The sequence below is a fragment of the Oncorhynchus tshawytscha genome, linkage group LG16, assembly GCF_018296145.1.
Source record: "Oncorhynchus tshawytscha isolate Ot180627B linkage group LG16, Otsh_v2.0, whole genome shotgun sequence".
NCBI lineage: Eukaryota > Metazoa > Chordata > Actinopteri > Salmoniformes > Salmonidae > Oncorhynchus > Oncorhynchus tshawytscha.
The window spans coordinates 56792753-56804914 of record NC_056444.1 but is presented as its reverse complement, the minus strand read 5'-3'; the positions used below and the strand labels follow the sequence as shown (position 1 = coordinate 56804914).

At 44.3% G+C, this 12162-nt stretch overlaps 1 protein-coding gene across 3 annotated transcripts in view; it reads right to left on the bottom strand.

The window, feature by feature from the left end:
- Positions 1–4382: 4382 nt before the first annotated feature.
- Positions 4383–12162, bottom strand: part of klhl17 (kelch-like family member 17) — a 32252-nt gene continuing 24472 nt past the window's right edge. For all 3 annotated transcript variants that reach the window (XM_042299402.1, XM_042299401.1, XM_042299403.1), the window contains 3 exons: positions 8657–8730; positions 8113–8294; positions 4383–7238 (listed from right to left, as the gene is read on the bottom strand). In XM_042299402.1, coding sequence (XP_042155336.1) covers positions 7010–7238; positions 8113–8294; positions 8657–8730 — 485 coding nt within the window. In that variant the 3' untranslated portion in view covers positions 4383–7009. The remainder of the gene's footprint in view (positions 7239–8112; positions 8295–8656; positions 8731–12162) is intronic.

Below are 12162 nucleotides of genomic sequence, written 5' to 3'. Positions count from 1 at the left end.
CAGATTACCTTTTGGGCACAGGAACTGTGGTGGTCTGCTTGAATCATGTATGTATGTATGTATGTATGTATGTATGTATGTATGTATGTATGTATGTATGTATGTATGTATTACAACCTGGGTCAGGGAGAGGTTAAAGACAAAACAATGTCAGTGAAGACAATTGCCAGCTGGTCAGCGCATGCTCTGAGTACGCGTCCTGGTAATCTGTCTGGCTCTGCGGCCTTGTGAATGTTAACCTGTTTAAAGGTCTTACATCGGCTACGGATAGCGAGATCACACAGTCATGTTCCCACATCGGTTTTCGGAAATTGATGACCCTTTACTTATTCAACATACTTTCGTATGAGTGGATTCAGCTATTTCAGCCACATGTTGCTGACAGGTGTATAAAATTGAGCACACAGCCATTTCCATAGACAAACATTGGCAGGAGAATGGCCTTACTGAAGTGCTCAGTGACATTCAACGTGGCACCATCATAGAATGCCACCTTTCCAACAGGTCAGTTCGTCAAATTTCTGTCCTGCTAGAGCTGCCCCGGCCAATTGTAAGTGCTGTTATTGTGAAGTGAAAATGTCTAAGAGCCACAACTGCTCAGCCACGAAGTGGTAGGCCACACAAGCTCACAAAATTGGACTGCCGAGTGCTGAAGTGCGTAGCGTGTAAAAATCATCTGTCCTCGGTTGCAACACTCACTACCAAGTTCCAAACTGCCTCTGGAAGCAACGTCAGCACAAGAACTGTTCGTTAGGAGCTTCATGAAAGGGGTTTCCATGGCCAAACAGCCGGACACAAGCCTAAGATCACCATGCGCAATGCCAAGCTTCAGCTGGAGTGGTATAAAGCTTGTGATGAATTACAACATCCAGCATCCGACGGACGAGTCTGGCACTATTTTTCATGGTTCGGGCTAGGCCCATTAGTTCCAGGGAAGGGAAATCTTAACGCTTATGCATACAATGACATTCTAGATGATTCTGTGCTTCCGACTCTGTGGCAACAGTTTGGGAAGGCCCTTTCTGGTTTCAGCATGACAATGCCCCCATGAACAAAGCAAGGTCCATACAGAAATGGTTTGTCGACCAGTGTGGAAGAACTTGACTGACCTGCACAGAGCCCTGACCTCAACCCCATCAAACACCTTTGAGATGAATTGGAACGCCGACCTTATCGCCCAGCATCAGTGCCCAGTCTCACTAATGCTTGTGGCTGAATGGAAGCAAGTCCCCGCAGCAATGTTCCAACATCTACTGGAAATCCTGAAGCAAAGGGGGGACCAACTCCATATCAATGCCCACGAATTTGGAATGAGATCACATACTTTTGGTTATGTAGTGTAGTGTATCATGTAGTGTATCAAATAACCAACAACCAATTTCACAATGACTTTACATCATTTTGTTTCAAGCGGTTTAATCCACCCAAACCTAGTCATGCTGCCACATCTTTTTCAGAAAACATCAAACAACCAATATTTACTTCAGTCTGGTTTTAGACCCCATCATAGCACTAAGACTGCACTCACAAAGGTGGTAAATGTTGTTTTAATGGCGTCAGACCAAGGCTCTGCATCTGTGCTCGTGCTCCTAGACCTTAGTGCTGCTTTTGACCCAAAGCAATCACCACATTCTTTTGGAGAGATTAGAAACTCTAACTGGTCGACACAGGCAAGTTCTTGCCTGGTTTAGATCTGTTAGAAAGATATAATTTAGTCTCTGTGGATAGTTTGTCCTCTAAATCAATTGTACGTTTCGGTGTTCCTCAAGGTTGTTTTAGGAACACTTTTGTTTTCACTACATATTCTACCTCTTGGCGATGTCATTTGGAAACACAATGTCAACTTTCACTGCTATGTGGATGACACACAGCTCTACATTTCGATGAAACCCCAAAATTGGCTACCCTGTAAGCCTGTGTTTCAGACAAGGAAGTGGATGACGGCAAATGTTTTACTTTTAAAGTCGGCCAAAACAAAGATGCTAGTTATAGGTCCCAAGAAACAAAGAGATCTGCTGTTGGATCTGACAATTAATCTGGATGGTTGACAGTCGTCTCAAATAAAACTGTGAAGGACCTCGGCGTTACTCTGGACCCCGATCTCTCTTTTGACGAACAAGAATATTTCAAGGACAGCTTTTTTCCATCTTCATAACATTGCAAAAAATCATAACCTTTTTATCCAAAAATGATGCAAAAAAATGAATCCATGCCTTTTTTACTTCTAGATTAGGCTGTCATGCTCTACTCTCCGGCTATACGGATAAAGTACTAAATAAACTTCAGTTAGTGCTAAACACTGCTGCTAGAATCCAGACTAGAATCCCAAATTTTATCATATTACTCCAGTGCTAGCCTCTCTACATTGGCTTCATATTAAGGCTAGGGCTGATTTCAAGGTTTTACTGCTAACCTACAAAGCATTATATGGGCTTTCTCCTACCGATCGCTCTGATTTGGTTCTGCCGTACAAACCTACACGTACGCTATGGTGACAAGATGCAGGCCTCCTTACTGTCCCTAGAATTTCTAAGCAAACAGCTGGAGGCAGGGCTTTCTCCTATAGAGCTCAATTTTTATGGAAAGGTCTGCCTATCCATGTGAGAGACGCAGACTCGGTCTTATCCTTTACGTCATTACTGAAGACTCATCTCTTCAGTAGGTCCTATGATTGAGTGTAGGTTGGCCCAGGAGTGCAAAGGTGAATGGCAAGGCACTGCAGCAACGAACCACCCTTGCTGTCTCTGCCTGGCAGGCTCCACTGGGATTCTCTGCCTCTGACCCTATTATGGAGACTGAGTCACTGGCTTACTAGTGCTCTTCCATGTCGTCCCTAGGAGGGGTGCGTCACTTGAGTGGGTTGAGTCACAGACGTGATCTTCCTGTCCGGTTTTGCGCCCCCTCGGGCTTGTTTCTGTGGAGGAGATCTTTGTGGGCTATACTTAGCCTTGTCTCAGGGTAGTAAGTTGGTGGTTTGTTGATATCCCTCTAGTGGTGTGGGGGCTGTGCTTTGGCAAAGTGAGTGGGATTATATCCTGCCTGGTTGGCCCTGTCCTGGCGTATTGTCGGATGGGGCCACAGTGTCCCCTGACCCACCCGTCTCAGTCTCTATGCTGCAATAGTCTATGTGCCGGTTGTGCTGCTGCTCCAGTTTCAACTGTTCTGCCTGTGGCTAGGGAACCCTGACCTGTTCACCAAACGTAATACCTTGTCCCGGAACTGCGGTTTTTCGACTCTCTTTACCACACCGGCTGTCTCAACCCCTAAATGCTCATCAATGAAATACCAACTGACATTTACTCCTGAGGTACTGACCTGTTGCACCCTCTACAACCACTGATTATTATTTGACCCTGCTGGTCATCTATGAACGTTTTAATATCTTGAAGAACAAGCTGGCCTTAAATGGCCATGTACTCTTATCTCCACCCGGCACAGCCAGAAGAGGACTGGCCACCCCTCAGAGCCAGTTTCCTCTAGGTTTCTTTGTAGGTTCCTGCCTTTCTAGGGAGTTTTTCCTAGCCACTGTGCATCTACATCTGTATTGTTTGGGGTTTTAGGCTGGGTTTCTCTATAGCGCTTTGTGACATCTGCTGATGTAAAAAGGGCTTTATAAATACATTTGATTGATTGACATTTGAATGTGGGTGACAGTGACAGGGGGCTGGGTAAAAGGTGGGTAGGGGACGGTCTCGGTCTCTGCTCCACTGTGTGACTGGCTACATAGCGGTGCCTGCGAGTGTGCGCCAGGCTGTAAACTCATTAACACCCACAGGACCACAGGGGACAGAGGGCTACAGGGCAATTGACTTGTACAGACTGCAGACACATCATTTAACCCACCCTTTAAAAACTGTCCACTCTATATGCCCCCAAGAGACATGAATAGGCTTCCATTTGACTCTTTACAGCAGAAACCTCATTAACAACAGCATTCTGACACGTTGCAGTGTACCAGTTTTTCTCATGGCTAACAGTAAGCTTTATCGTTAATATTCACTGCAATGTCTGTGTTAGTGTACTGAGTAGATGTTGAGAGTGTGTGTGTGTAGAGGTTTGTGTGAGTGTACTCTGTGTGCACACGCAAAAGCAGCCACAGGTGTGCATACTATGTGACTGAGGTCATGAGGGGTAAAGTGAGAGTGCTCAGCTGTCCACTCAGATCAGTGTGAAAGGAGAGCATACTGGGACGATACTAAACGATACCGTAGTGGGCATAGCAACACACACAAACACACACACACGCTGTTAGCAACGCGACCTTCAACTGAACTTAACCTATGAACACAAAATGTTGAAAAGACGTTGAAAAGTAGTCTTTTTGGGGGGGAAAGACGTTGAAAATACATATTTCAAACAATTTCTCACTCCAAAAAACAACCTGGGTTCTCACACCTGAAAGCATTTTATTTATTTTCTATACAGTGTATTGCTCCATTTCACAATAGTGCAACATTTCTCCATACATTTTCTCAATAAAGATATAACATATTAATAAACGATGCAGGTCACATTGAACAATAATGTGTCAACTAAAAAAGCTACAGTCACATTGACAATGCATTCAATCTGAGAATTTGGACAATTCCTTCGTTACATTTGATTCAACTAAATGGAGGCCAAGTTCTTGTGTGGAGATTTCACTCATGGTACATTATGAGCTCACACGAACCCACCGTGTAAAATTTGGCATGGAATGTTATAATGACGTCATTTTCTGGTTGTAGAGACGCCTGGTTAGATACCAGATTACAACCAGCTAAATAAGTTTTTTTTCTGGTCGCTAAACAGACCTCTTAAAACAATCTGTATACAACCTGACCATGACGTCACAGAAGACATCACTGCAACCACTTTTGCGATTTGGGGACAAAACACTTCACCATTACTGGGGGGTAAAAACAAAACCAGATCAACAAAATCCTTTGAAAAAAGGAAAATAAATAACTTCTCAGAAGTTTTACATTTGATCACACTGCTCTACATAGCCTATTTATTCAACCTAGTTAACTGTGACGAGTCAAAAACTCAAATTAGGACCTGTTGTGGCTGACACAGCTCTTTAACCTCAGGTAAAGTATCAGTATTGAGTATGTAGAAACAGCTTCATTTCCTTAACCAATCAGCCGTTGCTTTGATGTGTGCCATTTTGTGGAACTTCCAAAGAATGGTATTATCAGATAGACGTGTTCCAGAGTATCGTTAGAGCTTAGAGTTATACTACATGTTGTCACACGTTTACTACGTAAACATCGCTGTGGTAACTTTGGATCCTTTTCAACAATACAGGAAGAGGTATGATGAGGGAAAGTACAAAATGATGAGTAAGTAACACAAAATGAAAGCACCATAAATGTTTCCACATTGACATTGCCGCAGCTAGTCTCAAGTATTAAGATTAGTGTTGTGTTAATTGGCCTACACATTACTTGAACCTTCTGCTCTTTAGCCATTTCAAAGCTGTCATGATCGTGATACCACTATGTGTTTATGAATGATAATGATCTATACAATGGATTGGGGTCTTCTAATTAGCTAGCGGACAAGCAAGCTTGCATACCATAGCCTTCCATACAACCGTATTGGACATCAGTTGCCATAACTACTAATGACATCGGTTGTGAAATACATGTGGCAGTGACAAGGCTACTTTTGAAAAATATTTAACATTTTCAGTCAAGGTACCAACCGACAAAAGAATAAACACTGCATGAACAAAATAAACCTCTTTCTTTTATCTGTTATCCTTTACAAATAATAAAGATATTTTAGTTGACCTCTGCCCGTCTTCAAAAAGTGTCTCAGAGTAGGAATGCTGATCTAGGATCAGTTTATCCTTTTAAATCATTATGAATAAGGGGGAACCTAGATCAGCATTCCTACCCTGAGACACTTTATGAATACGGGCCCTGATATCTTCATCAGTTTAAAAAATCCTTTTCAATCCTTCACTCTGATATACTCAACGCTCAAACCGGACAACTTCCCACTTTTGACATCCTCTCGGACACACTTCCATCAATGATATGCACGACGTTAACACAACAAAATAAAAATAATACGGCACTCGAGTCGTAGCAGTGGTCCATTTGCTTTTCACAAAGCATCTTTGAAATTGTCGGAATATATTAGCTATATATATATATATTTTTTTTACATTTAATAAATAATTCAACATCATATCTGTTCTTATATATTTTTTAAAGAAATTAAACTAATTTACAGTTTAGAGTAACGATAGATCTCGAATCAATAGCTACATTCTTTTTTTTCTTCTTCTCCATTGGTTGGTTGAAGTTTTCCTTAGGTACAGATCTAGGATCAGCTTCCCCTCCTCAATACTAACCTTAACCATTTAAGGGGAAAAGCTGGAAAATGTCTAGGGGCAACACTCTATTACACAAGGCTCGTCCGTAGGGTAGGACGGTAAACAACATTGCCCGTTAATGCCACCTAGTGTGACACATACAGCTGCACTACTCATTTTTATTCCTGCCTGCCAGGACACAATGTCAGTAAACATGCATGGCAGAACCAGTCAATAGCTACATTCCTAAGTTAAAATCGGTTCAGAGACGGTATTGGATTGCAAATGGTGTTTTTTTCCCAACCTCTTTATCTGAGGAAAACTCTCCTGTGTTCTTCAATAGACTAGAAGCTGGTATCTTTACGGTAATACAGTGAGACTTCAGGGAAAGAGACCAGATCCAGCAGTCCCCTCTGTGCATTTCTCTCTCCATCTTTCACTCTTCCCATCACCTCTTCTCCCTCTAACTGTACCCCTCCCAGTCTCTCAAGCCCTTCTCTCCACTCTCCCTCAAACTGTACCCCTCCCACTCTCTCTCAAGCCATTTTCTCCACTCTCCCTCTCGCTACCTGATTCAAGTATATGCATCATCTCACTCCCTCCTCTTCACACAGAGCAGTTGCGTCTCTTGCTGGGGCCTGGCTGTGCGGTGGCAACCAAGGCCGAGGTTGAGGCTGAGGTCAGCCAGAGCTTAGCCCCGTGTCAAAGGCTGGTGGAGGACACAGAGAGTGTGGGCGACGAAGGCGGCGGGAAGTTGAGCAGCTCTAGGACGGCCACCCCCACACTGCTGCGCCGCGTGAACATGCAGGAGGCCGCCACCCACTTGTTGCTGCGCGGGTTGTACTTCTCAATGGAGTTGAGGCTGGAGCTGCCGTCATTGCCGCCCACTGCGTACAGCCAGCCGTCCATAGCCACCAGGTCGTGGGTACTCCTGCGGGAGGACAGGACAACGTGCAGACTCAGTAGTAGCTCAGGCACACCACAAAGACTAACAGCTGAAAGCAGCGGGTGTGTTAGCGATCACCTGCTGGGTGTCGACAAACAGTGATCCAACATGTAGAAGAATTGTTCTGTGGTCAGAGGTGATAGGATGGCAACCCGCTTTTTCCCTATTGGTTCCATTGCAACAGGCAAGCTCAATCAAGCAAAGTGTTTCAAATGAACTCAGATAGTATTTTAACCCAGTTGGTGGCCATTCATTAACATTAACTGATCAATTAACTACTAGGCAGAAAAGAAAACCAAAACGACTTCCCTGACTAGCCTGTTGCTAAAGACTGACCTCACTGCAGTGTAAATGGAGGCCTGTGGCATATTCATTAGTGCACAACGCAACAAAATGTTTTGTAACGGAAAGCGAAAAAAGGTGTTTCTTCTGTACAAACTAAGGTAGGTCCCTCCTTTGCTTCCATTTGGTTCCTATTGAATATGACTCTGCTGAGACCAGATCAGGCTCTAGATAAATATGAGCCATACTACTGATTACAGCAATGGTTTATTTATAGGGCCGGGAGCATCCACTGTTGTCAGGTTCCCTGCTCAAATCTCCCATTGTGTGCATGTTTGTGTGTGAGTGAGAAACTAATTTAATATGAATCTTCAAGTCCTGGTCTCTGAGGCCCATTGTGTATGCCGGTTCCTCCAGAAACTCAGATAATTTGCTGAGCAAGGGCTGGAATGAAGGAATGAAAACCTGAAACCAGCCATTTATGAGGAGCAAGAAGGCTCTATGCATGCATTGACTATGCAGTTAGTTATAGCTACAGGTGATTGGTAGTAATTGTGACGTGTCTGGCGGTGCCCACCTGCGGATGTTCATGGGCGCCACGCCCTCCCAGGCGTTGGTCTTGGGATTGAATCGCTCCACCGAGTTTAGGCAGCTGGTGCCATCGTTGCCCCCGGCGACATAGAGCATGCCCTCCAGCACGGCCACCCCGGCACTGCTGCGTCGACTCAGCATATTGGCGATGGCTGTCCATGCGTTACTCTGTTCCGACCAATCAGAGGGTTGTTGGTCAGTTTTGAGCAATTTATCAGTGCTGGTTGAGGTTGAACTCAAAACTTAGCTTCTCCTTTTTGATCTGGGCAGAAGTTCAGCTTCATGGTCCGGTTTTAACCAGATTAAGCCTACTCACGGACTTTAAATATAGCCTGGTGGAACAAGCCTGATCACTAGGTTCACCATTCTACTTAACTGAATGGTGAACGCAGTGATCAAATTCTTCCACCAGGCTACTGAAAACCATGCCTAGTTGAGATTCTTCTATAGGCTTAAACTGGGTCCAGGAAACTGGCCCAATGTCTTAATGTGCATATTGATAGTGATCTGTCTGTTTGTTTGTTTATTACCTGTGGTTCATATTTTTCCACTGTTGCTAGGTGTGAGGAGCTGTCATATCCTCCTACTGCATACAGACTGCCATCTAGAGAGAGAGGGGGGATGAAAGAGGGGGGAGTGAGGGAGGGAGCGAAAAAGAGCACCATAGAGTGAGAGAGCACTGTGACAATAAGCTCAAAACTCTACATATCAGCTCGCAAATATAAAATATGTTTGATGTGGCGCATATTTACTAGGAAGCGAGTAGTAGGCCAGGGATGGCCATATTTGATGGGGGTGGGGGCCCAAAAAAATTGGAACTCATCATGAGGGGCCGCAGTGGCTCGTGGGTCTGCGTACCCACATCCATACCCACACATGCAGTCAGACCCGGCCCTAGCCTTAAACATTTTAGCGGTCCCCTTTAGACAGCAAAGAGAAGTTTAAGAGATCATTTCCTGCAATTCTATTAATTTTGCCATGGGGCGGAGACAAATGTTTGCAGTTTTTAACATCAAAAAAAAAAAAAAAAAATCAAATTTATTTATATAGCCCTTCGTACATCAGCTGATATCTCAAAGTGCTGTACAGAAACCCAGCCTAAAACCCCAAACAGCAAGCAATGCAGGTGTAGAAGCACGGTGGCTAGGAAAAACTCCCTAGAAAGGCCAAAACCTAGGAAGAAACCTAGAGAGGAACCAGGCTATGTGGGGTGGCCAGTCCTCTTCTGGCTGACATCTTTTGATCAATGGGGGGGGGCCCCCGGTCAGTAATTCGACCATGATTACTACAAGTTAAGCAGAAAGTTTAGGTAGCCAGCTAAAAATGTTCGCCGAAATGGGCTAATTGAATGACTGTCAGTTATTGACATAACACAAGAACTGCTGATGCACAAGCAAATTTTTAAATTGCACCATGTATATTCCATTGATGTCTAATATTAAAGAAGTCTCAAGGTATTGCTCGTCTGAGGTAGAGAACCTTATGATAAGTTGTCGCCCACACTATCTACCAAAAGAGTTCTCATCTGTATTATTCGTAGCCGTCTATTTACCACCAGACCGCTCTCAAACAACTCTATAAGGCTATAAGCAAAAAAGAAAATGCTCACCCAAAAGTGGCGCTCCTAGTGGCCGGGGACTTTAATGCAGGCAAACTTAAATCAGTTTTACCTAATTTTTACCAGCATGTCACATGTGCAACAAGGGGGAAGAAATCCTAGACCACCTTTACTCCACACACAGAGATGCATACAAAGCTCTCCCCCGCCCTCCATTTGGCAAATCTGACCACAATTCTATCCTCCCGATTCCTGCTTACAAACAAAAACTAAAGCAGGAAATACCAGTGACTCGCTCAATACGGAAGTGGTCAGATGATGCGGATGCTACACTACAGGACTGTTTTGCTAGCACAGACTGTAATATGTTCCGTGATTCAGCCAATGGCATTGAGGAATACACCAACTCAGTCATTGGCTTCATCAATAAGTGCATCGATGACATCGTCCCCACAGTGACTGTACGTACATATCCCAACCAGAAGCCATGGATTACAGGCATCATTCGCATCGAGCTAAAGCTGCCACTTTCAAGGAGCGGGAGACTAATCCGAACGCTTATAAGAAATCCCGCTATGCCCTCAGACAAACCATCAAACAAGCAAAGCGTCAATACACAATTAAGATTGAATCCTACTACACCGGCTCTGACACTCGTCGGATGTGACAGGGCTTGAAAACTATTACGGACTACAAAGGGAAACCCAGACGCGAGCTGCCCAGTGAAGCGAGCCTAGCAGAGGAGCTAAATGCCTTTTATGCTCGCGTCGAGGCAAGCAACACCGAAGCATGCATGAGAGCACCAGCTGTTCTGGATGACTGTGTGATATGGCTCTCGGTAGCCGATGTGAACAAAACCTTTAACTTCTTATGGCTTGTGGGCAGTATTTCGATGTCTGGATGAGAAGCGTGCCCAAAGTAAACTGCCTGTTACTCAGGCCCAGAAGCTAGGATATGCATATACTTGGTAGATTTGGATAGAAATCACTCTCAAGTTTCCAAACCTGTTCAAATAATGTATGTGAGTATAACAGAACTGATATGGCAGGTGAAAACCTGAGGAAAATCCATCCAGGAAGTGGGATTCTTTTGATGTGGGTATTTTCAATTGAATGCCTAGAGTATCTAATGGGTTAGGACGCAGATTGCAGTTCCCTTGGCTTCCACTAGATGGCAACAGTCTTAAGACATTGTTTCACACTTGTTTTCTGAAAAATGAAGAAGAATGAGACCTTTCTGTCAGTGGACTGAGGAAGAATGCAGAACTGGTTTGTGCCCGTGACCGGGTACGCGCCATTCGTTGTTTTTCCTTTCTATTGTATACGCTATTGTCCAGTTGAAATATTATCGATTATTTAGACAATTGACAACCTGAGGATTAAATACAAACATCGTTTGACATGTTGACGGACTTTACCGATACTATAAGGATGTATTTGTCTGCATGTTTTGACCGCCTTTGAGCAAGTGGATTACTGAACAAAACGCGCCAACAAAACAGAGTTTTGGGATATAAAGAGGGACTTTATCGAACAAAACAAACATTTATTGTGTAGCTGGGACTCTTGTGACTGCAACCATCTGAAGATCTTCAAAGGTAAGTGATTAATTTTATCGCCATTTCTGAATTTTGTCATTCCTTTACTTGGATGTAAAATGTTTGTATGCTTTTGTAAGCAGGGCGCTGTCCTCAGATAATCGCATGGTATGCTTTCGCCGTCAAGCCTTTTTGAAATAAGCATAACAGTTTAAGCATAACAGTTGTATATTTTATGAATGTTTATTATGACTATTTTTGAATTTGGCGCTCTGCAATTTCACCGGATGTTGTCGAGATGGGTCGCTAGCAGAACGCCTGCGCCAGAAAGGTTAAACAGGTCAACATTCACAAAGCCGCTGGGCCAGACGGATTACCAGGACGTGTACTCAAAGCATGCACGGACCAACTGTCAAGTGTCTTCACTGACAATTTTAACCTCTCTCTGACCGAGTCTGTAATACCTACGTTTCAAGCAGACCACCATAGACCCTGTGCCAAGGTAACCTGCCTAAATGATTACGGCCCCGTGGGACTCACTTCAGTAGCCATGAAGTGCTTTGAAAGGCTGGTCATGGCTCACACCAACAGCATCCTCCCGGACACCCTAGACCAACTCCAATTTGCATACCACCCCATCAAATCCACAGATGATCTTAATCGCACTCCACACTGCCCTCTCCCACCTGGACAAAACACTGATGTGAGAATGCTGTTCATCGCCTACAGCTCAGTGTTCAACACCATAGTGCCCTCAAAGCTCATCACTAAGCTAAGGACCCTTGGACTAAACACCTCCCTCTGCAACTGGATTTCCTGACGGCCACCCCCAGGTGGTAAGAGTAGGCAACAATACGTCTCCCACGCTGATCCTTAACACTGGGGCTCCTCAGGGGTGTGTACTTAGTCCCCTCCTGTATTCCCTGTTCACCCACGACCGC